The sequence below is a fragment of the Vigna radiata genome, unplaced genomic scaffold (assembly GCF_000741045.1).
Source record: "Vigna radiata var. radiata cultivar VC1973A unplaced genomic scaffold, Vradiata_ver6 scaffold_259, whole genome shotgun sequence".
Taxonomy (NCBI): Eukaryota; Viridiplantae; Streptophyta; class Magnoliopsida; order Fabales; family Fabaceae; genus Vigna; species Vigna radiata.
In genome coordinates, this window is record NW_014544144.1 from 297,846 (window position 1) to 325,064 (window position 27,219).

Genomic DNA, 27,219 nt, shown 5'->3' on the forward strand with positions numbered 1-27,219 from the left:
GACTGCAAGCAACCAGAGCACTACTCAGAGAAAACCAGAACTTAATAAGCCATTTATCATGTTAATTAACAGAAAACCAGAACCAGCTATCAAATCACACTAAGGAACATCCGTCAATTGCTACTTAACCAACCAAAGCAATCTTCTAACCGGTGCAAAACTTTTACTAAATCCTGCAACAGCAGATTCCACCGGAAGCTCAATCCAGTGAAAATAAGTTCCATCGGTAAACATGAATCTTCTTCCACAAGAAAATCATACCCCACCAAATTCACCATTGACTTAAGAAAATTTCTTGCCACCTTAACTAATTTGAACAAACCCGTGATCCAAATCAAACCACGCCATCTTAGAATGGATTTCAAACATGTTTTATTCGAAATGCTCCAAACTCAGTTTGAAAAGTAACATAAGTTTCATAACCTATATAGTTATTTTCAAAACTCATACACACTTACATTTTACATTACACCAAGTTCAAAGTAATGCAAAACCAAGTTCCTACCACATCCTCAGTTTGCAAAATGAAAACAATTCCAAAATTAAGTTTGCCAACTTTATCCCAAACCTATAAGATGCAGCCTAAATCAGATCGTACATTATCCAAGTAAACTACAACCCGAACACTTCTCGTTTGGGTCCCCATTGAAATAAATTATTCATAACACTAATAAACAAACACAAGGCAGACAAAATAAACTGTCAGTAAATATTTCTTTCTTCCTTTCGTTTTGAAAACATGTAAAGAGAGAAAACACTAAAATATTTCTCTCGAATCCCTACTTGCTTACCCCGTCGCCGATTCAAGCGACAACACATTAAAAAGGAACTATTTTTCATATAAAACACAACTGACAAATTATTATGATTTCAGTGAGTGAAGGCATAGATAGCAGTGGAGATATAAAGCACGAGAGCGGAAGAGACCAAGACGACCATGGCGGTGACAGCGTGCACGGCGGCCTTGCTACCGCAGGAGAGCACACCGAGGCGGATCTGGATGACGTTGACCATGGACAACACCAGGAAGAGGCAGCCCATGACGGACCCAATGGCGGAGCCCAGCATGCCCAGCCTCAGGGCCTTCAGATTGATGTGGGCCCGGAAGGCTTCATCTGTGTCCTTGCTGTTGAGCAAGTTGAGCGCCAGCTTGAGCCCCTGCGCCACCAGCGAGGACCAAAGGAAGAAGCTAAATGACACCACTTCGAAGACGAGGAGCTTCTTGGCCATGTCGGTGCCGGCGTCGCACGCCGAACGGCTCTCCAGGCTGCGTTGCCCCGGCGTGGTGAGGGAGAGCCCCACAAACACGGCGATGGTGAAGAGGGAATTCACGTTAACCAAGCCATCCAAGGCCGTGACATGGACGCTCGTGGTGGAGGAGGAGGAAGAAGAAGACACCCTTCTGGTCATTCCATCGTTCGGGTAAAACTCCTTTGGGTACTGCTCCGATCTGCGTCAATCAAATCGAAGGAAACAAAATTCAAAAAATATTAGATTTTTGGATTAGAAATTGAAGCGATTAAGAAAATAATTTCGTGGTGAGTAAAATGTGTATGGAGAGAGAGAACAGAGAGATACTCGTCCATTGGGAATCAATGCCCGTAGAGAAAGAGGTGGCTTAGGTTTTAGGGTTGACGGAAATCGTTTGCTTAGCTGAGAGGGAGATGCTTTGGTTTTCAGTGTCTGGTTGGCTTCTTAGCTTTGCTTTGTTTGCTTTGCTTTTGGGGTGCTTTGAAAAGGAAAGGTATATGCAAGAAATTTGAAAAAGAAATGAGAGCGTTTTAAAAGAAACACGTCAAATTAACGAGTCTTCATTTGTAATCTTTAAAATAAAGTAGCTTACCCAGTTTCTATTATTTTAAAATAATGCAGTCTTAAAAATGTATAATTTTATAAAAATAATACTAAAAAATTAAAATAATAGTATTTATAATATATATATATATATACTTAGAAAAATAAAATTAAAGAAATATATATGATTTTTTAGGATAATAGTAAAATAATATATATAAGTTACATTTAAGGAAAAAAGTTATTATATAGTTGTTTTATAAGAAAGAAAAATTATTTTATTTATTAAAATATAAAACTTTATAGTTAAGAAAATAACGAAAAATAGTTGCCTATATACCCTTTAGACAATCATATAGATTTATAACCATTAATAATATATGCTTCTTACAATTTTTTTAACAATTTTACTCTTAAATTATTATTTTTACAATTTTACTCTTAAATTATTATTTTTACAATTTTACTTTTAAAATTATTCTTTTCAGAACTTTGTCCTTGAAATGTTGATAAGTATTTTGAATTCTTAAAGTAAATAATAAAAAATAATTTATTTTTTTTACAAGTAATTATAGAAATTAAACTTGGATTTCATTTAGAATTATGCATGTATATTTGTATTAAGAAATTAAAAACAAAACATTTTCCAGTAGTTTAATAAATAACTTTTTATGAACAAATAACAAAATTATAAATAATTATTTTTACATATTTTATTATAATTTTACTTTATATGTTTTTAGAAAAATGTATTACAATAATAGTTAAATATTTCTTTAATTATATTAATTGTATTTATTATTCTAAAATAAGATATATTTGTAATTGAATATCTTTATTAAAGATAATGGGACGGGTGTTCCTACCATAGGTGTCTTACAACCGGTTTGTTTTAAGGTGAGTGTTGTTTACAAAGAGGAATTTGATGAGGATATGATTATTGTGTGGATCAGATGTTCTGCAGCAAATGAGAATTATGATTTGTAGAAAAAAGTTGAATTTGGTTCTCATAAGTTTTAAGAGAAACAAGAAAATCACGTCACCGAGAATGTAGTCTTTGAATTACCATTGCCTTTTTCACATGCATTGTATGCAGAGATTTTTGCATGTCGAGGCATATATTCCTAAAAAATTAGCAAAGGCTAAAAGATTCCTTGACTTCACATTAACTTGTTCATCCTTCTTGCTTTGTGTTTGTGTGCTTGGTGTGACCCGAGTTCATCATATCCTTACAAGATAACCGATTAGTAAATTGTTAAGCTAAATGAGAATAGAGCATACATGTATTCATCTATTGATATAGAATGATTAGATGAAAGCAAAGCACTAGACAAAGTTGTCATTACAAACGAAGGACCATTTGAACAACCTCACTCAAGTCAGACCATCCAGAAGGCATGAAAATACGTTTCATCTCACCCAGAAGAACAAATCTAAGGAGAGATAAATGGTGTCAGAACCAGATTTTCCTTAAAAAATGAAGTTGTAATCGCTATGGTATCTCGGATTGAACACAAGAATATAGAAGAAGACATGGTTAGACGAAGACTGGATTACAACCATGGAAGAAGACTTGAATCAATTTACCATAAATGATACCTAGATTTTAGCTTTATTTGATTAAAGTGTTATGGGAATAAGATGGGTCATAAAAAATAACATGAAGTGCATAGCATAAGCCAATAAAGTGTTAAAAGACAGAGAAACCGTTTAGTGGTGCGTATTTTCCAAAATCATTTTTTGACATTTTTATTTATCAAGATGATGGAATCCTCTCTAACGTAGTCTTCTTTTTCGTATTTTTACATTTTATTGTACACGTAGTTTAGTTTGCAAGGAGCATGAGTTACTATAAATACCCAGTTCCTTTCTTGTATTCCTCACTTTTGAGATGAATGAGAATTAGATTTTTGAAACCCAAAATTAATTCTCTCTTGAAAGTCACATGCTAGAGAGTCCTAGGAATCGCCTCTAGCCACCTTCCTTGCACACTCCCTCCATTTTAATTTTCCTTGATTTCCACGGTGCTTCACTATATTTCTCTCTCCTCCACGACGTCGTTTTCCACCACTTCGCTTCAACTTTATGGCACGCGTCAACAGAGCTACTTCTTCCTCGTTGGGAAAAACGATGTAATCCTTTGATACTCTAATATATTCAATTATTGCTTTAATCATATGCTTTCTTTTATCAATTTTTAGAGTTTTTCTTCCATTATATTCGTATGTTTTGTTTGAGACATTATTCATTAGCATAAGCTTTGATTCTATCTATATGGACACATGTGGGTAGGTCTAGACATGAGGGAATTCTCTCAGGAGCAATATTACCTAGACATAAGGATAGGAGAACTGATTGCCTTAAGCTTCTGTGCGAATTATGTAATGCATGATCAATTGCTAGGGAGACTAGACATAGTAAACTAGTAATTAGGAGTAGGCTCTCTTCACCAAGACATTGGGATTAGGGTAAATTAGAAAGTGACATTAACATTGATAAAGAAGTAGAATAAGGTAAAATTCGTGAATATATGAGAGTGGATTAGGATGAAATCATAAACCCTAACAAAATAATTCATCCATATTAATCACATGCGTTATCTTTTGGTCAATTTATCAAAACCTTTGCATGCATATTTAATTTTCGTTTTTGCATTTTAAACCTTAATTTTCATTTTTTTTTTCAAGTCTTAAAAGATCAAGATATCACATGAACGTTTAGGCCTAAGAGTCTCTAGGGAAATGATACTCAGACTTACCATTTATTATTACTTGATATGATTCGGTACACTTGTTGGACCATTAACATTAGCCTTGCTTTTTTCTTTGTGATGTTTACATCTTCATCAAGCTTGTTTCTAAATACCCACTTTGTTCCTATGACTTGATAATCATCTTGTTTAGGAATGAGTTCCCAAACATCATTCCTTTCAAATTGATTNAGCTCTTCTTGCATTGCAATGCACCATTTATCATCTTGAAGAGCTTCCTTTATGTTCTTGGGTTCTATCCGAGACACAAAAGCTACAGTCAAACATAAATGATTAAGATTGTGTCTAGTAGTTACCCCTTTTGATATGTCTCCAATGATGTTGTCCAGAGACAATCCTCTTGGTTGTTGATAGCTTTTGGAATCAACTACTTGGTGTTCATCTTGAGTTTCTGGAGGATAGTTTTCATTTAGGTACATCTCTTCAAGAGCTTCCCTTAAATAATCCTCATCACCTGCAATCGGTTTATTTGAATCAAGAGGGTTCACCTCAAGGTCCACAATTTCATCAAAGACAACATGCATTGATTCTTCAATTATCAAAGTTCTTCTATTAAACACCATATATGCTTTGTCAGTTAAAGAATAACCTAAGAAGATAGCTTCATCAGATTTAGCATCAAATTTTCCTAGATTATCTTTTCCACTATTCAAGACAAAGCATTTGCATCCAAATAAATGAGACACATTCGGTTTTCTACCATTAAACAATTCATAAGGGATAGAATAGGCTTAATTAGCATCCTGTTTAACACATAACAAGCAGTACTAACTACATCAGCCCAAAAGTACTTTGGCACATTAGATTCATTCAAAAGAGTCTTATCTAATTCTTCTAAAGATCTATTTTTCCTTTCAACAACACCAATTTGTTGGGGAGTTCTAGGTGCAGAAAAATTATGTGCAATTCCATGTTCCTCGTAAAATTTTTTAAATGACTCATTTTCAAATTCTCCATCGTGATCACTTCTCAAGGTTTTGATTTTAAATTTCTTTTCATTTTGAACACGTTTTACAAATTATTTGAATGCTTTAAAAGCTTCACTTTTCAACGTTAGAAAGAATGTCCAAGTAAACATAATGTAATCGTCAACAATTACAAGAGCATAGTAATTTCCACCAAAACTTTTAATTCTAGATGGACCAAACAAGTCCATATGCAAAAGTTCCAAAGGTTTAGATGTTGAAATCATGCTTTTGGATGAAAATGAAGATTTGGTTTGTTTTCCCATTTTGACATGCAGAACATAATTTGTCTTTCTCAAATTTCAATTTAGGTAAACCAATCACAAGATCTTTTGAAATTAATTTGTTCAAATGTTGCATATGAATATGTGCAGCTCTTTTATGCCATAGCCAAAGATTTTCCTCTTTAGCAACTAAGCATGTTATACTATGGCTAGATGCACTTTCAATATCAATCAAGTAAATGTTATTATGCCTAACACCTTGCAAAGCAATATCAGTAGAATTTTTAAAGTATACACTGAATTTATCACTTTCAAAAGTTACCTTGAGACCTTTGTCACATAATTGGGTTATGCTTAGGAGGTTGTGTTTAAGACTTCAACATATAACACATCCTTTATTGTCAATGTGTTTCCTCCTCCAATGTCTCTGGTTCCCATGATTCTACCTTTGTTGTTATCCCCATATGTTACAAATCCTAGCTTTTTCTTCTCAAAAGAGATGAACCTCTTCTTGTCTCCGATCATGTGTCTTGAACAACCACTATTAAGATACCACAATGACTTCTTTGACTTAGTAGGTTCCTACAAAACAAACTTAGCAAGAATTTAGGTCCTCAATCTCATTATGGGTCCTCGGGGTTAGTTCATACAAGCAAATATCATTTTACAACTTTAACTCATGCATATTTCCCATTTGGAACACCAAAATGTTTAATGTTGCATTTGTTTGATGTATAACCATGTTTCATGCAGTAAAAACAACAAACCTCATGCACTTTATTTTTCACAAAAGTCTCTTTTTCAACCCAAACTCTATGAGTTCTCTTAACTTTAGACTTCTTGTGTTGATGCATGTTTCTATTTTTCACATCGGTTTTAGTAAAATTTGTTTTAGCATGTGAATGAGGCTTGGTTGCCTTTGCAAGTAAGTTCTCAAGAATGTCAATATCAAACATATGACTCTTACAAGATAGACATTCAACAGTTTGTACAATAGCATTAGATTAAGATAATTTAGTTTCTAAATTACTAACTTTGTTTCTTAAAACAACTTCTTCATCTAGCACTTTTTCATACATCAATTTCAATTCATTATGCTCTTTCTTTAACTTTTTATGTGCAACATCAAGTTTTTCAGATTCATTCATTAATTCAAAGAAAGCTTTTTGTAAATCTAACTCACTAGACTCAAAGCTAGAATCACTTACTTGACTTCCAGTGTCTTTTGAGTCAACCATTAAGCACAAATTAGCTTCTTCATCTAAATCGCTTGAACTTGAAGAACTAGAAGCATTTTCTTCCCAAGCTATGTAAGCTTTCTTCTTCTTTGGAAACTTTATTTCCTTCTTTTCTTCACTTTTCTTGTTCTTTAGACTGTCATTCTTCACATGTCCTCTTTCTCCACATCCATAGCACTTAACACTTGATGGAGAACCTTGATTTTCTTTTCTTTCTCCATGGTACATATCCTTACCTTTTGCTTTCATGAATTTTGCAAACTTCTTTATCATGAGGCTCATGTTTTCCTCATCATCATCGAAATCATCATCTTCAGCTCTTTTAGAACTCTTCCCTTTAGAGATTCCAGATTCGAAGGCAAGCGTCTTTCTTTTGCCTTGATCCTCTTTTGTAGTTAATCTTCTCAGCTCAAGCTCGTGCTCATGAAGCTTTCCAAAGAGAATCGCCATTGACATTTGAGTGAGGATTTGTGACTCCGAGAGGGCAATCACCTTTGGTTGTCAAGACCTGTCCAAAGGTTTCAATATTTTTACATTTAGTTCATTAGTGTCAAAGGTCTTACCCAACCCTGTCAAGTGGTTCACGATATGAGTGAAACGCTTCTGGACATTAGAAATTGTTTCTCCAGGTTGCATTCCGAACATCTCATACTCCTGGATGAGTGTGTTCTTCCTTGCGCGTTTCACGTCCTTTGTACCTTCATGTGTGACTCTAAGGACCTCCCACATTGTTACCAATGAGGAGCATTGGTAAAATTGAAGATAAATTATTTTGTTGATGCTCCAAGAATATTAACTTGAAGAAGATATTAGAATTTATTTTAAAAGCACTTTGTAGAATATAAATGTATTAGAAATGTATTTGAGCATGTAAAACTTAGAAAATTTCGTATCTCTAGTACTGTCACGTATATAATCAATTATGAGAAGGTATAATCGATTATCGTGAGCTTTTCTAAAAAGTCATGTTGCTCTAAAATAATCGATTATTACTCCAAATAATCGATTATCACAGGTTCTGATGAGAACATTCCAAGTCTTTGGAATAATCAATGTTGCAACCGGGATCGCGACGGGACAACGAACCAAAGAAACAAACGGGTTTAAGAAAAAATTTTGGGAGTCGCCACCATAATTTATTATGGAAAAACTATGGAAAAACCCTAAGTAAAAGCATGATCTACGAAAAAGAGATTTTTAAGTTCGGGAATCGGTTACACGTAAGGAAGGTATTAGCACCCTAGCGCGCCTGCCCAAAGGCAGTACCTCTAATTAAATGTATAAAGTTGACGTGGTTTTATTAAAATAATTAATTTTCCCCAAAAGTAAAAGCAAACTAAAATAAAAGAAATTATTAGGAAACAAAAATATTTTTTTGTTTTATGAACCCGACAAGGATTGACCTTGGTCCTACGTATATCCATTAATGGACAATCAGGGATCACGTAGTTCTATATCTAGAAAAAGGTTTGTGAGTTTGTTTAAAAATTATTATGAATTGTTTGATATTTTTTCGAAAAGTGAAAATCTTTAGTTTAACAAAATTGACCTTTTGGTTTTAAATATTTTATGTATTTTTTTTGTGTTTTAAAAAAAATGGTGGAAAAAGAAGAAAAGAAACAGGCCATAGGCCGACGCGCACCTATATTTAAAAATTCATGATTTTAAGAAAACATTGTCTGTGTGTAAAAAAAAAATCTTTGGAAGAAAACTTTAAAGTATAATAACAGGAGAAAAATAGGAGTGCAGAGATGACATACCTTTTTAGTTTCTGGAATTCCCTCAGTGCTTCCTCAGTGGTTGTTGTTGACAGAACCCTTATATGTGAGAACCTATTTTTCTCTATACTCTCTCTTTCAATCTCTATTATCTCTATGTCTTTTTCTCTATTTTTTTTAGTCCACCTTTTCCTTTCACAGAGTGTGTATTTATAGGCACATATTGTAATATTATGGCAATCTTGTCTTAATTAAGAATTAATTGACAATTAACAAAATAGCGAAAGAAATGATCTTTATTGCAAATCAAATAATATTCCAAACATTGATTATAATTATTGGCAGAGAATTGATTCAAATTATTACCATATTAAATTAATGTTTCAAAAACATTCTAAAGTGACATGTCCTGCATTAAGGAAAATTATTTTATTATTTTCTTTTACCTTTTTTTCTTTACTCACTATTAATTATTATTCTCTTATTATTTAATTTTGATTATTTATTTCCCCGGACGAAATTGGGTGTTGACAATCAATTATCCCTATGAATAATCGGTTATCATTGGCAATTGTAATGTTGACGTTCATATTCAGACCTGTAGGCTATATATAGTTGTTCAAAACCCTTAGAGGGTAACTTTAAGCTTTTTAAGAATACATTTTGTCTGAGTAAGTTCTAAAACGCTAGTTCAAGTGCTTTGCCTGGTCTCGTGAATAGGAGAAGCTCGTGTTATGTGTGTCGAAGGTCGAAGCGGTTCTCTTCGAGTTGGCAAGGTGGTCATCTTCCGGTTCGTCTGTCGAAGGAAGATTTCATCTGCACTATTCTGGTTCGTCTATCTAAGGAAAATGCAGATTGTCCGCTTCCGGTCCGTTGGTCGAAGGATGTACCATTTCGGTTCATTCGTCGAAGGAAGGTTTTATCATCATATTTTCTTTCACTCTATTGTAATCTGTTAAACTGTTTTAAGTGAAAACGTTAATCACTTTTTATAGTGATTAACAATTAGACGTAGATTCTTTTGAATTGAACCAGTATAAAAATTCAGTGTGTCATTTTTCTACTCCATACTCTCTTTACTGTTTTGCACATCAACTGTTCGATAAATTTTCTCTTAGAAAATTTACTTTTAAAATTGACCATTCTAATTTAATTTGTGACCGAACACGATTTCAGCTAATTTAATTTTATTCTATTGCACGACTTTATAACGGATACTGATTGTTATTCCGACAACCTCCTGTTTTGTCTTACACACTGAAATTTTATAAAATTCATCAAGTACCAAAGCAGAAGAAATAATATTACGAGGCTTGATATCAAAATGGGGTCTTCTATTCTCCTCAGCGGTCCAGTTAAAATATGGTTTTTCTATTTATACACCATCAACTATACTTTTTGGAATATAAGGACCATTTTGTACGGCTTCCTAGATGCCTCTATCAACAAACCGCATAAAGATTTCCATTCTGACTTTCCAGAACGCATAATTATCACTAGTAAAAGGTGTGGTCTGATGATGGAAGCACCTTCGACATACAGTTGAGTTTGATGACCGGCCATTTGCGCAAAAGTTTGAAAGAATATCAAAGTAAGCTTTGATATCAATTGTAGGAACAATCAGTACCGAATAGAGTCGTGCAGCGGAATGAAAATATGATAGCGGAAAGCATGTTCGGTCACAAATCAAGTTATGATGGTCTATTTTAGAAAATTAATTTTCTTAGAGAAAATTTATCGAACAATTGATATGTGTAAAATATAAAGAGTTTAGGGAGTAGAAAAATTAACATCGATTTTTTATACTGGTTCGATTCAAAAGAATCTACGTCCAGTTTTTAGTCATTGTAAAAAGTGATTAACGTTTTCACTAAAAATAGTTCAACAAATTACAATAGAGTGAAAGATAATATGATGATAAAACCTTCCTTCGCCGAACGAACCGGAAGGGTGCTTCCTTCAACCAACGAACCGGAAGCGAGCAATCTGCATTTTCCTTCGACAAACGAACTGGAACAGTGCAGAAACAATCTTCCTTTGACCTACGAACAGGAAGACAACAACCTTGTCAACTCGAAGAGAACCGCTCCGACCTTTGACTCACAAAGCTCAAGCTTCTCTAATTCACGAGACCAGATAAGGCAATGAACTAGCTTTTTCATAACTTTCTTAGTTACACTGTATTCTTAAAAAGCTTAGAGTTACCCTCTAAGGGTTTAGAACACCTATATATAGCCTACAAGTTTGAATTTGAAAATACATATTACAACTGCTAGTGATAATTGATTATTCTAAGTTATAATCGATTATTCAAGTCCGTTATAGGGGTTTTCAAAAAGTGATAATCAATTACTTTGAGGAATAGTCGATTATTCCAGAGACTTGGGCAGTTCTCATCAAGACCTGTGATAATCGATTATTTGGAGTAATAATCGATTATTCCAAAGCGAAATGGTTTTTCAAGAAAGCTCAGGATAATCCATTATAGCTTCACATAATCGATTAAATCCGTAAATTTTCTAAAGATACGAAGTTTTCAAGTTTTATATGCTTAAAATTATTCCTAATACATTTTCAAACTACTAAAGTGCTTTTAAAATAATTTTAACAGTTTCTTCAAGGTTATCTTCTTGCAGCATCATCAAAATATTTATCTTCAATTTTACCAATGCTCCTCATTGGTAACACCCCCTGCGAAGGAGAATGGACATAGTTTAGTTGGAGCGAACCAGTATATAATCTCTTGTGAAATTATCTCTTCTCTTACCTAAGCAATCCTCTTGTGAAAACCTGGAGTTGTGCTTTATTTCTAAACACAAGAATCTTCCAAGCTAAACGATTTATTTCATAAAGGAAGTTCTTAACAAAACATTGCAGTATCTATATTCTTAATAGCACGCTGAAAGTTGTTATCATAAAATCCTCTTAAGTGGAGCTTACAATTATTTAAAAGAAGATTTCAAAAGATCAATAGTGTGCTACATCAGAAGGGTTGTGAAAAGTTTTCCATTAACATTATTCAACCCCGCTACTAGTGTTTTTCATGCACTTCACTTACAATTAATCAAAGTAGATTCTCAATCAAAAGCAAGATCTTTCTAGATTATTCTCAATGAATTCAACCAAAGTACGTTCTCAATCGATTCTTATTATGTTTAATCATGTTTATTCTTAAATCTTCTAACCAAATTAAAAGTTATTAATCAATGTAAATTCTCAATTAATTATAGTTGAAATTCTTACCACCAACTAAAAATTAGTAGAAAAAACTCATTTAATCATATGAAAGTTCCTAAATTGAATCAAAATACATTCTCAATCAAACTTAAAAACCCTTGAACTCATATGATCAACATGCATGTAGATTCAAAACCTTATGATGCAAAAATCAATACTTTTAATGTGATTAAGAGATGAAAGACATAGAAATAACATGACTCAAATAAATAATCAAAAGAGACAAATACATTAATTCAACTTAACCTCATAATCCATAATGAAATTACAATGGAATAGACTTGGAAGCTTAGCCCTCCATGAATGGAGTGAAGTACATGGTAAAATAAAATGAGAGGAATGGTACATTACGTGACATTACCTGATTGGTCATATTTGTGTGTGGTGGATTAGGACATGTGGCAACATCTTAAAGCACTTGACTAATTATTGGGAGGAAAGGTGTGTATGGGGAAATTTAGGGGTGTAGGAGAAAAGGCTAGTTAGTTCTCGCATTTTTGAAAAAAAAAGGTGTATGTTTATAGAAACAAGGGTGCATTCAACTCATTTTCTTGAATAAACTAACTATTTCGCTTTATTTTGCAACTTGGACTAGTTATTTTCATGTTTTGAATAAATCAAACTTTAACTTCAGCTGCAAAAATAAACATTAGATTATCCAAAATAATTTATGCAACTAAAAATCACATTTTAAACATCTTTAATTTCCAAACCTGATAAATCCAATTGTCATAAATCCTCTTTAAATCAACCATTTAAGCATAAGAATTTCACTAAAAATTTGAAATTAAACCTAAAATGTTTCTTATCAATCATTCAATCATACATTCTTTGTAGTGCTTGCATGAAGGAATTAAGCTTGAATATTCTGAAACTTCTAAAGCATTTATGGTTTATAGAACATCTAAGGTAGAAGAAGTCATCCATGTCAAATTCAATGACCATGAACCTAACCATAAAATGTGAAAGCTAGATAGCGAATTTTCTAAATTGAAGATATATGATACAACACCCAAGAGCACCTTGTCCATGAAGATGTGGGGAAACACTAGAAGGGGGGGAGGGGAGGGGAGGGGGAGGGGTTAATAGTGTTTCCATAACTTTTCGCAACGTGCATTCTGATTCCGATATACGTAACACTTATGAGTTGGTAAGCATGATTAGTAAACATTGTCCAAGAGAGATTGTTTACTTTACGAACTCAGCGTATTCGAGTTTGAACATAGGTAGCAACCTTAAGTAGCATAGACCACATTCTCAAAGAGAGAGTATTGGAGAAGATAACCACCTACATCGTTTACCAATAGTGTGTGGATACCTTTCATTTGTAGGAGGTAACCTTGTCACATGGAGATGTGATTGAAACCTATTGAGGGAGCTACATAAGCCCTGAATAGGAGAACGAAAGAGGAAGAAGGACTTTAAAGAACTCTTCTTTCCGGAAGATAGTGTATTAGCATATCTTTCCCTTCTCTAAGCATCATAAATATGTAAATAAGTCTTTTCTTTAGGCCTTGTATTCACTAGTGTAGAAATAAAGTTTAACATCACGTGTTTAACGTCTAACGAAAGAAAATCCAATGTGAAAAATGACTGGTAATAGTTTTGTAAACAAAACGCCATTATAGATGTTGGTTTCCTTAGAGTCAAACATCAAATAAGGTATAAACGTCGGAACCTGCAGGGTCAGATGTCAAATGGTCTGCATGCAAAACTGAAAAGTCAATGTTTTATTGCCTTTAGATGTCACTATAAACCCCCCAACGTCTAACTCAAATTAGACCTCGACTCCACCCTCCACGGACATAAAAAAGGTCCAAAAATACCTCATTTTAAGTGCCAATATTATTTTTTTTACGACATAGACGTCACCCCCAGACCAGAAGTCAAATCCCCTGTCAGAAGCTGCAAAATCAGAATTGAAAGGTCACTTTTTCATACATTAGACATCAGATCCCCTTCCCCAAACGTCAATAAGTTGCAAAAATACCCAAAATGGAATTTTTTAGCAATCAAACTTAAATTTCATTTAGGCTTGTGTTTTGGCAATTTTTGTTGATCAATATCTGATTTAATCGAGCACGCAAAACCCGTAATTGATTAAAATAGATAGCATCATGAAGAAAGTGCAATTTTCTTATTTAATTGATTATGTAAATTCCATAATTGATTAAAATAGACAACTTTCTATAGAAACTACAATTTTGGCTTTTTAACTTTATTTTAAGTGGCTATGCTAATTAAGTGATTTCTTCAGCTTGATTAGACCTCAAATAACCCTTTGAACATTACTTAGAGCAAAGGCACCTTGTGCATTTTCTTTCATTTGGGTTAACTCCTCCATTTTATGCACTTTCTTTCATTTGAAGAAAGTTCTTGGAGCTTTTGGATTCAATGCACTTTCTTTCATTTGGGTTAACTCCCTCGTTCTATAAATAGGAGTATCCAAACTTTGTAAATGCAACTTGAAAATAATATAGAGAAGTTTACTAATTTTGTAGCTCCCCCTTTCTAAGTTCACTAGGATAAATGTCTTCTTGATGTCTCCTGTCCTTTTTTTGGTGGTTGGTCCAACCTCCTTCAAGATACACATCCAACCTACCCTCGGAACTTCATTTCCTTCATCTTTACATGCTTCCACATCCATCACATCATCTCCATAAAATCTTCCTCAACTTGCATGAAAAAGGTTTCCATCATTTGACACTAAACCTTATTCCTTACACAGGTTATATTTCATCCTTTAGGTCATGTTCCGCTATTGATATCTATTTTGTAATTAAGTGAAGAGTACCTTGATTCATTTCCATCATTCGGTTTTGGAAGAAACCATTTTTTTCATCTAAGAGGTAAGAGACAAGAAGAAAAAAATTTAACTATATCCAGTGTAAAAACTAAAAATTTATGAGAATGTTATTGTACTGTGAAAAAACAAAACATTTGTGACTTAGACTTCTTCTTTAGGAATTAGGCTATGCACATTCACATCCTATTTAATTTAATTATATTATGATAATAAAACTTCGTTGACATTGCTCACAGTCTTGTTCAATACAAAACATGTGAAATTTGTTAGTAGTTTTTTTTTTTTTTTGATAAAAAGAAACTTGATAACATTTTGAAATTGATAAATATTTAACTTAAAGACTGGATTACTGTGACAAGTTAGGTTTGCAGGAGATCATTAAATTAGTTAAAAATATACAAAATCCGAACTTAAAGAAGAGTATTCAGAAGAAGAAATTTGATTAAATAAATTATAAATTATATAACAAAAAATTCCTTAATTTAGTTCTTATTGATAAGAATAAAATATTATAACACATAATACTTATATTATATAACTTATATATTATATAAGAAAATATATGAATAAAAAATTATAAAATGAATTCTATTTTTCCATTGATGATTAAATTACACCAAATTTCAAAGATAAAATTTAAACTAATTTTCAAAATAAAAAAAAAATTAATTTTAGTAATTTTCAATACGGTTAAATATAAATAATTATATTTTATTTTTATTATAATCTAAGTGTAAAATCCAACTTTGGGCGGAGACGGTGGTGCAAAACTCAAAGTCGACCAGCTATAATAACCCCGTATGACGAGGGTTACCCGAGAAAACAGTAAAAGAGAGTACCCAAAGCTTCTTTTCATTCATCCACCTTACACACAATACAACACACAAAATCCTCGTATTACTCCGATTTCTTCAATTTCTTACTAAACTGCATGCAATCGACAAAACGTGACACGGTGAAAAGATCTTAGTTTTCCACCCTCTTCTGTTTCACAGTAAGTTACGCCATGCTTGCTTTTTTGTTTTTCTTTTCTTCACAGAAAAGTTTTTCTCTTTGGAGAACGCAAACAAGTACTTGTTTAGATCTTTTGATTCACCTTCTACTCTTTGGCAACTACGGTCTCTCAGTGGGAAACCTTTATATATATATATATATATATATATATATATATATATATATATATATTTATATTGTTGTGTGTGAGAGAGTGAGGTAGAGTATTATAAGCTTTTCACGGTCTCTTGAGATTTTAGGATTAGGTTAACGAACATGAGATTGTGGTAGTCTTCTAATAGAAGCAGAGTGAGTGTATCGTGGAAGATTGTGGGGTGTAGCGGGCTTTAGATGCTAAAGTCCATTCTTGAACAAAATGACTATGGAGTTTGTGGATTTGGTAATTTGTGATAATACAAGTCTAGAAAGTGAAATAAAATTGAATAGTTTAGTTTTTAGTAGAGCTAAACCTTTTAATGGTTAAGCTGGGCTTGGTTATTGTACGAGGTTGATGTTTAGGGTTTTGGTAAATTCCTTTTCTAGTTAAATTTCGCAATTTATATCGAGAGGGATTGAAAGATCCCTTATCCTTCAATTTCCTTGTGTTATCTTTCTTTAAATGAAATTATTCTTCGCTAAAAATTATACATTGAAATCTCTCCTCAATATCAACATTTTTTATTCCATTGCTATTTATCTCGGGCTTATTACTAAGTACATGACTGCAACAACGAACTGCATTTTTTTTATTGTGCAGTATAGATTTGAATGCATAAATGCATTAAAATTTGGGTCAGGTCAAGCTTTCAGCCTTGATCTGTACAAATGCAGATGTGGACACTGTTTTCTCAACTTCCTTCACTTAAGTGATGAGCAAATGATGTTTCCCTGGATAACTATGCATATGTTTTCCAAAGGAAACTGACACAAATATGCTCTGAACATTTCTAATTCATCCATCATACCGCCACCTATATCATTTCAATGTCAACTCCATGAAGTTGCAAATACACAGTAATCTCTCCCCTTTTCATTTACTCACTTTTAAGAAAGAGCAAGATACTGAATCATGCATATAACGCAATAAAACTCTTCCTAATTAGATCTCCAAGTTTGATCTCCCATCGTTTGGCTAGTATGAATCTACATTAGTAACATGTTTCCCTTTTCATTTACTCACTTTTAAGAAAGAGCAAGATACTCAATCATGCATATAGTGTAATAAAACTTTCCTAATTAGATCTCCAAGTTTGATCTCCCATCGTTTGGCTAGGATGAATCTACATCAGTAACATGTTTTGGCAAATCGATGCAAGGCTTGGAGAATATTTTGCTATTTTTTGGACATGTGGATCCAAAATCAATTATGGATTTAAGCAATGTTATCAAACCCGATAGTTGACTTGTGAACTCGTACGAGTTTAGGAGTTTGGTCACTATTCACAAGTGCAGTAGTTTGCAAACTTGTTTTCTAATAGACTCGGAGTAGACTCGCTCAAACTTGGTTGACTCATAGTAGACTTGCGAATTTCCGGATGCGTCACTGAGTTTGCAAATGGGCACAAAAATGACACCAAAATTTGTCATTCTAGCTCTCAGTTTGTAAACCCAAATAAAAAACCCCAAAAACATAAATCAAGAACCTGAACCAAAACCCAAATTAGAGGTTCAAAAACCAAAATTGAAGGATTCAAAAGCTCTAATTGAAGACCCAAATTGAAAACGTGAACCTAACATCTATTTTCGCATTTCTTCTTCGTCTGCCACCTCTTGGTGTAGCTTCTCCATCGTCATTTCTTCTCCAATTTTCTCTCTGCACATCGTTCTACCATCTCCTAACCATCTCTGATTTGATTGCAGTTCTCTGGCATGTGTTGTTTTCGATCTTGCTATTGTGTGTTGTTTTTGATCGCATTGCACTTCTCATTGCATCATAGGTCTGACGTTGGATGGAAACACAAAATAAATGTTTTGGGATATAGAAGAGAAGTTAAATGTAATTATTCCTCAAAAATATTCAATGGAGGAAATTTTAGATTCAAGCATCATCTTGCTAGTACTTGCTATGATTCTGAACCTTGTGTCTTAGTGCTAAAAGAAGTGAAAGTTGTAATGATGAAAGTTCTGGCCAAGGCTAAGGAAGCTTCAGAGAAGAAAAGAAGACAATAACATTGATGAGTTTGATAATGAGCATATTGAAGAGGTGGGTACAACTCCTTTTTGTAACATCTTTAACCAATTTCCTCATGCATATATACAATCCCTCGTTGCAAGATCATTATTTCTAAAATAGGTTCATAGTGCTAGTAGGGTTTAAGGTAATAAGTAGTTGATAGAGTATTAAGAGTGTATGAGAGGAGAAAGAGAAATTAATAAGGAGTTAGGTTGTTAGGGAGAGTTTTTAATTGTTAGCAATTCAGTTAACAGTTGGTCAGGATGGGGAACCTTATATAAAGGTTGAGAGCTATTGTAAAGGGTTAGCTTTTGATATTCATTTATATAGACAAGACCTCTGTATCCTGTGGAGGGAGAGTGCTCCCTTGAGAGTGTTGATTGTGTACATTGTATTCTTGATTACATAAGTAATATACATACATTTTCTTCATTCTATATGAGTGAGTGCTGTGAAGTGTGTTAGATTGATTTCTTGACTACAAAAACTTATCAAATTGGTCTGACCTGCCGGATCCTAAGGTGTGGAGCGAGATGGAGGGAAAAATCAACGCACCAGAGGGAAAGATGAATGGAAGAATGAGTGTGCTGGAAAGAAGGTTTGACTCAATGGAGATTAAAGTGGATGAATTAAAGGTCGAGATGAGAGGTGTGCACGAAAAACATCAAGAAATCAGTTGTTCTTGGAAGAAGGATGAGGAATTAGGACAGGAGCTCGGAGGGGAGTCCAGATTTAGTGAATGAAGGTCGGGTAGGAAGGAAAGATAGTTCAGAGGACAAACTGGAGGAAGATAGGGGTGAAGTGTAGTGAAATTGGATGAAGCTGGTAGAATTACCCATGTTTGAGCAGTTGGACCCGATGTGGTGGATCTCTAAGGTAGAGAAGTTTTTGGACATTCAAAATGTCATCGAGAAGGAGAAGATCAAGTTGGCGTACATCTGCATGGAGGGGGCGCGAGTTATTGGTTTAGGATCTGGAAAAAGAAAACCAAGAATCCTTCTTGGGAAGCTTTGACAGAGGCGCTGATGAGGAGGTTTTGGTGGAAGGAATAGAGGGTCAATTTTTGAGAAATTGGCAGCCGTGAGACAAAGGGGAATGGTGGAGGAGTATGTCCAAGAATTTGAGATGCTTGTGGTTCAAGCTTGGGAGTAACGAGGGATAACTGTTGGGTTATTTTTTTGCGGGCTTACAAGGAGACATCGGGAACCAGATTCGGCCTCACAATCCAAGGGACCTGTTGACAACAAAGGAGGTAGCCCAAGATGTAGATGAAGCTAGGAATAACCCAAGAACGAGTGAAGGAAAGACTAGTAAGAGTAATCAGCCATAGGGAAGGTATCAAGAGAGTTCTGGGACGGTTGCAAGAAGCGAAACATATAAGGGGAGTCAGAATGGGCAAGGGGCTACTAGTAGTGGGAATACGTAGAGGAAGAAAGGAACGATCAACACAATGATTTCCAAGGCGAGGAGTATTGCAGTTGGGGAAATACGAAACAGAGGGGTGAGAACTCTCCCTTGCCAGAGTATATATAGAGAAGGGAGGAAGGAAGGTGCTTCCACTGTGGGGGGCAATACAGCCCAAGGCATAGGTGTCCAGAGAGGAGCATGCGGGTTATGATAATGGAAGAAGGTGATGAAGGAGGAGAGGACGAGGAAGAAGAAGAGATAGAGCAGAAACGTATGGAGTTGTCCGTTTTCTTAGCAGGGGGCCTAACCTAGACCAACACAATGAAGTTGCAGGGTTGGGTGAAGGGGAAGAAGATATTAGTCTTGATAGACAGTGGGGCAAGCCATAATTTCATTTCGACAAGGCTGGTGGAGGAATTGGGGTTGAAGGTGGAAGAAACACCTCCCTATAAGGTGTGTCTAGGGGATGGGCAGAAGAAAACCACCCAAGGTTGTTGTGATGACATTTTGTTAAACTTAGAAGGAGTAGAGGTCCGGGAGAAATTCTACCTATTCGAGCTAGGAGGGGTGATATAATATTGGGGTGGCTTGGCTAGCATCGTTAGGAGAAGTTAAAATATACTAGGGAAATATGACAATGAGATTTGGTCAGAAGAAGGAGGAGGTGTTGATCGGGGGGACCTTACTCTAACCATAAAAGTGGTATCCCTGAGGTGCTATTAAAGGAAACAAGATAGAAGTAGTAACTCTGGTATGGGGGTTGGGTCAGATTGAACTAGAAGGTGGAATTGAGGGAATGGAGCAACTGACTCACCAGGGTGAGTTTTAGGGGATTGTACATTGTATTCTTGATTATAGAAGTAATATACATACATTTTCTTCATTCTGTGTGAGTGAGTGGTGTGAAGTGTATTTGATTGATTTCTTGACTATAGAAATTTATCGGTAGCTGCATGCTAAGACTTGTGAAGTTGATTATTCCACCTTTACTCAATGATTTTCCAAACATGTTCATAGTTATGAAAATACCACCAATTATAGTTAGAGAATAAATAGTTTAAATTTAACGTTTTCTTAATATTATTAAAGTTGCTCTTGATTTTCTCTTTAGTGCAATCCATCTCCTTATATATGAAACTCTTTGTCGGTTTTATATTTGAATACTCTAATTGAAGGACCACGGTAAGAATTGTAGTAGCTTTGAGACATATGATTACATTCTTCTAAAATTGGCTATCTAATACAATATTCTCAAGTTTAGTCCCCTTTTATGAAGTTCCAAACTTGCTTGTTTCCCACTCTAGAGCTAAAATTGCCCACAATGATGCTTTCAATTCATAAAGGCAAGCTAGAGTAAAATAAGTCATGGCAAATCTAGTCATACGAAACCTTATGAAGTCTCTTCCCTTTTATATACTTTTTCAGCATGCTAATTTGCACTGTTCTACCATAGATGCGAGTGGTGATCCTTCTCCTCTTCTTGATAGTAATTTGATGGACCATGGCGGGTTTTATATCTAAATCCATCAATTGAAGCAACTGAAGCTTACCATGACAAACACATGGCGTGCAAATGGAGAAGACACAATGGTTGATCAAAGATTGTGAAACAATGATCGAAGATTGTGAAATAGTGGTGTTCGGAACAAGACACATGATGGCCTTAAAAGACATGATGTGGTTGTGTGAGAAGATGTGATATGATTGTTGATAAAGATGCGAGTTGCAGAGCAAGAGATCATGAACATGAGAAGGAGATTGCGAGCAAGAGAGTCAAATGCATAATGATAAAAACATGACTCGTTCACTTGAACATAGTCCCACAAGTCTACTTTGAATTAATTGACTCTTCTCCAAGTTTAATTAAATTCCACCAAAAAATGAGTTTGCACACAAGTCAACTTGGATCAGATGAGTAAACTCACGAGTTTGAGTTGACCCTAGAGTTTGATAACCATTGGCTAGAAAAAAAAAATCATAACTTAAGGTGGTTGCAGGAGGTGTGTCATTTTTTTCAAATTTGTAGCTTTTAATCATGACTGAGCTGGCACATACAGGGTTTAGAATTTTAGGCAGAGAAGAATATAGTCAGGTGTGTTATCTTGTCTAACCTTGACGGGAACCATGACTACACATTAGTAACTCTTCAACTTGGAAAATGGGTAGTCAAGTCACAGCGTAGAGGGCAGCATTTATGATGGAATTTGTCCTCTGACTGGTTAATTATACTATTAATTCATGGTTTTTCAAACCTAAGGCGGGAGTATCAATTGAATAAAAGGCTTCTAAGCTGAAATATACAAAAAAAAATTCCCTACACTTTTGAAGAGGGGAGAAAGAAAATGAAAAGCTCCAGTAAATTTGTCAGATTCTGGTTAGATAACAAACCTAAAATAAACAACTTCCTTTGCTGTCCTTTTGATGGTGTTGTTCCTAGGATTTAGAAGCTTAATTTTTATTCTTTCTTTCATTTAATATATCACAAAAACCATGCATTGGAAGTTCTTGTAAATCTCTTAGTTGCTTGTAATATGTTCCATGTCATTTTTGTCACCCCCAAAAGGAAATGGAGTGATGGATGGACATGGATAGGGTTATGGTTGGATAAATTATGATACAATAGTTTTAGCCATTTAATCTTGCCGTGGGACAATTGTTATCTAGTGTTTGTTTGGTTGTACTTATTTTAAGGAAAAATCATTTTTTATTCTCTATTTTTTTCTCTTAATTTGTTGTACACACTTTGGGGGGAATTGGTAATGCATCAGCTAAATCATAAGCGCTGAATATTATATATTTTGTACCATGAATATTTGAAATTGCTTTTCTTAATGACACAATAGACAGACTTTTATGGATTTTGTGGTGGTGGATTCGGACAAGGCAAATGAAACAGAGCGTAGCTGTCTAGAAGAGAGTACAAGTATATTTAAAGGAGTTGAAATCCAAGAGCCTTATGTGGGCATGGAATTTGATTCCGAAGTAGCTGCTAGAAAATTTTATGTTGATTATGCCAGACGGGTTGGATTTGTTGTACGCATAATGCAAAGACGACGTTCTGGAATTGATGGGAGGACTCTAGCTCGCCGACTTGGATGTAACAAACAAGGATTCTCACCAAATACCAAGGGGGCATTCGGACCAGAGAAAAAGCCAAGACCTAGTGCCCGTGAAGGTTGCAAGGCAACTATCTTGGTAAAGTTAGAAAAATCTGGAAAATGGGTTGTCACCAGATTTATAAAGGATCACAACCATCCTCTAATTGCTACTGCTAATGGATTCGGCACAGTGGTGAGCTTTCTGCTTGTTTAAATTATTCTGTATTATTCATTGTGCATTAGGTAACAACTTATTTCATACAATTATCAAGTGATAATATTCTTTTATTTTTAGTTTACCTTTTGGGGTATGGTATGTGAATTGTGCATGTAAGACCTTTGGAAACTGTTCATAACATTAATTGCTTAATAGTCAGTTCATTATATTTTGTTTATATCTGTCATAATTTGAGACATTGGTGTTCACTAGTTTGTAAGACTTTTTATTTGGATTTTTGCATAAAGGGAGTCACAACAAGTGTTTTTGCAGTATTGCTAAATTCTATAAATGAGACGAAAATAATGAATTTATCAGGAGTACTTTTACTGGTGTCTTTTATTTGTAACGACCACTGATTTTGTATTATGTAGGTGGGGAATATATATGAAATTTTATTAATTGTCAGATTTAGGGAATATCATGTGTGAAGAAGACTTGTAGAAGCACTGATAAGGAGAGTAGAGCACATGCTAGATAGGGAGGGTAGTCTTAGCACTAGAGGTAAAGGGAGACTGTCAAAAACTATAGGTGAAATCAGATAGGATATAAAGGGTACTGACTTGTCTACAAAAACATGATTTCCTAGAGCATTATGCATTATTTGATCCAATGATCATATGGCTGACCCCACCTAAGGGAAAAAGGCTTATTGATGTAATCAGCTGTAATTAAATATAGACAATTGAATTATGACAGTATCCTTTTTTTCCAAAAACTAATATAGTTTATGCACTTGAAAAGGAGATTATGTTTCAATAACAGTTGTTGTCTAATACCAAGTTTTTAATTAATTATTTAAGATGTCATGTTCAATTCCTAGGCTTTCTGTTCAATTCAACCTTGAGATGACAGTGAAAGAATTAGATTAAATCAAGCCGGAATTTCTGATTTCAAAGGTGATAGAAATTTTTAAGCAAAGGAAAATGACCTAATTGAAGCCCTGTGATGTGTTACCCAGGACAACTTTTCACGAAGATCAATAATGGAAATATTGCCAATAGTATTGGACATGAGCGAGATGATACTAGCAGATCACTTACTAAAAGGTTTTATTTTGGGAAGTATGAGGAAAGGGTAAAAGGGGAAAATGATGCTGCTGTGACTAATAACTGAATAACTGTTTGTACAGGGGTGGCCAGCGACCTAACAGAATAGTAGCAAGAATATGAGGAGGGAGTTGGGATTTATTGGACATGTACTCCGAATATACCTCCAAAGTGTAATTTTTTCATCCCATTGGTTATTGGTTAGCTATAAAAGATTTGTGTTCAATCCTTTCTTGAGTTCTTACCCAAATCTGCGTTGGGTCTTACCAATTACTAGGGACAACCAGCGGTTCTCTGTTAAAGCTAGGCTGCCAGTACCATGTGAACTAAAAAATAATTTAGAAAGGCCTTGTTCCTGTTGTTTTATTGTGGTGAAAGATCGTGGTTTTTGTATGTGTAGTGAATGTTCATTTTTATTGTTGGGGTTACATTTGCAAGGAGTCAGAGACTGCTCATCTATCTAGTGAACACAAAAATAATGCAAGGTAAATTGTCAAATAAGAAAGTTAACAAAGCTAAACTGCAGCTCTCTCCAAATTTCATTATTTAAAATGCCGAGGATTGAATAATTCTCTTGCAAAGTAATGGATGTAGTTATGGAATTATAGGTAGCATATGAACACAACATTTTGTTTCTTTCCTAGTTTTGTTTTGTTGGGTTTGTTTTTTATTTTATCTTCATTGTCTTATTCCAATGGTCCTTCAACACCATTTCAATCTATATATAATATATATATATATATATATATATATATATATATATATATATATATATATATTTTCTCTTCTTGTAGGGTGATAAAGATAAGAAAATTTCAGAACTTACAATGGAGTTGGAACGCCAAGATCAACTTTGTGTTGCATATCGAGAAAAACTGCTCAGCTTCATAAACAATGTTGAGGAGGAGACACGTGAACTATCCACAAAAGTTCAACTCGTTGTTGAAAATGTAAGGAGAGCTGAATCAGAATTGAAAAAATGTTCACAGAAAGTAAAGCCTTGGTGCTTAACCTGATTTTATAAATGAGAACGAGTATAGTAAATAATTTCACTACGTATAGGTTTCCTTTATTCGTACATCGAAATCTGTTCTTAAAGCTCGAAAGAGGACAGGGAAAGATGTGAGTACCATACACCTGTTGCGTTATGCAGGGATTACTGAGGGAATGAAACCGTAAGGCTCCATAGTGATCAAACTTTTGCAGAAGAAATGGAGTACACTAGCTACCTATCTATCACTGCATCCTTTGGAAAGGTTCAAAATTTTCCACTTTAGAGTAATGACTGTACATTCTATTAGTTAATATCTTTCCTTTTAGGCGTCTTACAAATCAAGATTTTCATTTCAAGTCCTTTGGGTCCTACCCAAATTAAAGTAAAACTTCTCTAGCTTTACGGAGTAAAGTTATGAATATCATTGTTAGATTAGGTAAGGGTCAAAACACAAATAAATTATATGCTCATTCTTTTTCTGTTTAGCATTGTTTAAATATTTTAATGTGATTGAGATTTAGCTAACGCCGCAAATGATTAATTAATTGTACGGCTATTTTTCTGAATGATCAGACTGAATTGTAAGGCCTAAAAGTATAATTGGTTTAAGGTGGATGGAAAAACAACACTAAGATATAGTCCCACTTTCTTGACCATTTCTCCTGAAAAACAGCATTCCACCTTTAAAATATATTAATTAGCGAATTTGCGTCAGCTCAGGTGTGGTAAGAGTACTTGAAGAGTTCTAACTAAAGAACATAATATGGTATATTTGGTTATAAATGCTTCGCCAAATTATCCATTGAAGTAATATAAATATCATGACAATATTGTTCATATGATGTTTTCATAGAGATTTTAAAATTATTTCATGGATAAAACTATTTTGGAATAATTACAATTATGATTATAAATGAAAGATGAAACTAGATCCAGAAAGAATGAATAAATAAGTTCTACTTAATTCATTTTTTTTTCAAATTAAAAAGTTAATGAAATAATAAAATAATTTAAAAAATGTGTAGCATACTTTGAAAAGACTAGCAAACCCAACGGACAAAATTGTTATAAATATGAACAATATAAACAATTAAATAACTATATGACAGAGTTTGTAGCTATATAATTGTTTAATTAGCACACAATTTTGAATACAAATAAAGTTAAAAAATTGAATAAGAAAAAAAGAAACTAAATAAGAGTTTTAAAAATTTGAAATAAAAGAGAAGATTGACCAAATGAGTAAGATTTAAAATATGAATAAAATGATGGAAGCGACCTCCCCCTTCAAGAACGGAGTGGCTCCTCGACTCAAAAGTGGCAGCGGAATAGGTTGATGGAAATTCTGATGCATAACGGGTGTTCGACAGAATGCGCTAATGTGTTTGGTTAGGGTGTGGAGATAGAATTCTAACTCAAAAAGCTTTCCTAAGGAGAAAGAAACTAGAGGAAGAGCAAGCTAAAGAGGCTCAAGGTCTTGAACTTGAGTTTAGAAATGATCCATTCACCACACAAATTTCAACAGAAGGATCAAATTGGACTGAAAACAACTTTGATGACTCTAGGACAGTGATTGAAAGTTGAACAATATGCTAGGAATGACTGAAAAGATGTCCAGCGGGGATTGCTAAACTAAACAGATTCAAAAACCAAGAAAAAAAAATCAGAAACAACAATCAAAAAGAGGTGCAGTTCGATCAAGCTACTTGAATGAGTTTTGGATTCTGCAGAATGATGCAACCAGATTGATTGTCTTGGACAATTCACCATTCATATGGTATGCACACATCATATTTACAACAACTCAAACACCTCCAAATTTAATTTCACACGGTGCAGTTCAGAAAACAAGTTTTAAATCAGATTCAAAACAGGTTTGAATTTTGTGTGAACTAGTGTTGCACAGTGATGGAATTCAAGATTCACTGAGCTCATTCATTATTGCTCTTGTGATGTGCATTTATTGAAAAACCATTCCAGATATGCAAATTCTACAATCACTCCAAAATTATGCATCCAAATTTCCAAAACGCAGAACACACCAGATTTTAAACAATTGAAGCAATTAACATAACTAGACATGACAAATCTGGATTTCAAAATTAAAATACTCAAAGCAAAGGAATAGATCGATTAAAATGATGAAATTAATTCAAGTAAAAGCTGGAACAAAGAAACAACACCACAAAAACTACTGGAATTGGAGAAAGTAATGAGACAGTGCACACAGAGGCAAAAACACGAAGGAAAATGTATTGACAATGTAGTATGAAGGAAAAATTTACTTAATTGGAGCATGATGCAGAACCTAGGCTCTGAATACCACTTGATGACATTGCTTGATAACGGTCTAAAAACCGTTATTTTTATACTTGAAATTGATATAAAAACACACCCTTTATGACTTAGAATGACCTTAAAATCATGCAAAACATTTAAGTTAGGTTACAAGAGAGTCAAAGGTGGTTTTAGAGATATTATGCTTGGTTTTACATTGTTTTGACAAGATTTAATGAGAATTGAAGGATGGAAAGTG

At 34.1% G+C, this 27,219-nt stretch overlaps 2 protein-coding genes across 13 annotated transcripts; one reads left to right on the plus strand and one right to left on the minus strand.

The window, feature by feature from the left end:
- Positions 1-688: 688 nt before the first annotated feature.
- On the minus strand, positions 689-1,781 carry LOC106755423. The gene is made up of 2 exons (XM_014637573.2): positions 1,579-1,781; positions 689-1,450 (listed from the first exon to the last, which is right to left on the minus strand). The coding sequence occupies exons 1-2, from the start codon at positions 1,584-1,586 to the stop codon at positions 871-873; spliced, it is 588 nt and encodes a 195-aa protein (XP_014493059.1). The 5' UTR covers positions 1,587-1,781; the 3' UTR covers positions 689-870.
- A 13,729-nt stretch (positions 1,782-15,510) lies between these two features.
- LOC106755435 (protein FAR1-RELATED SEQUENCE 5-like) lies at positions 15,511-25,261 on the plus strand. 12 transcript variants are annotated; one of them, XM_022778304.1, is made up of 4 exons: positions 15,511-15,746; positions 17,835-20,143; positions 20,813-22,616; positions 24,484-25,261. In XM_022778304.1, the coding sequence occupies exons 3-4, from the start codon at positions 22,179-22,181 to the stop codon at positions 24,703-24,705; spliced, it is 660 nt and encodes a 219-aa protein (XP_022634025.1). In that variant the 5' UTR covers positions 15,511-15,746; positions 17,835-20,143; positions 20,813-22,178; the 3' UTR covers positions 24,706-25,261. The 12 variants fall into 12 exon arrangements, 10 of the variants coding, with proteins under 10 accessions (XP_022634025.1, XP_022634026.1, XP_014493074.1 ...); XM_022778305.1 differs by having other exon boundaries at positions 17,835-17,948; XR_002667101.1 differs by lacking the exon at positions 17,835-20,143 and adding an exon at positions 23,773-23,862 and having other exon boundaries at positions 15,512-15,746; positions 22,169-22,616; positions 24,484-24,603.
- The last annotated feature ends 1,958 nt before the right edge of the window (positions 25,262-27,219 follow it).

What these genes read in the sequence shown, in the direction of transcription:
- LOC106755435 (XM_022778304.1), top strand. Translation starts at nt 22,179, where the DNA reads ATGGATTTTGTGGTGGTGGATTCGGACAAGGCAAATGAAACAGAGCGT. An exon ending in CTAATGGATTCGGCACAGTG is followed by an intron (nt 22,617 to 24,483) that starts GTGAGCTTTCTG and finishes CTCTTCTTGTAG; the next exon opens with GGTGATAAAGATAAGAAAAT.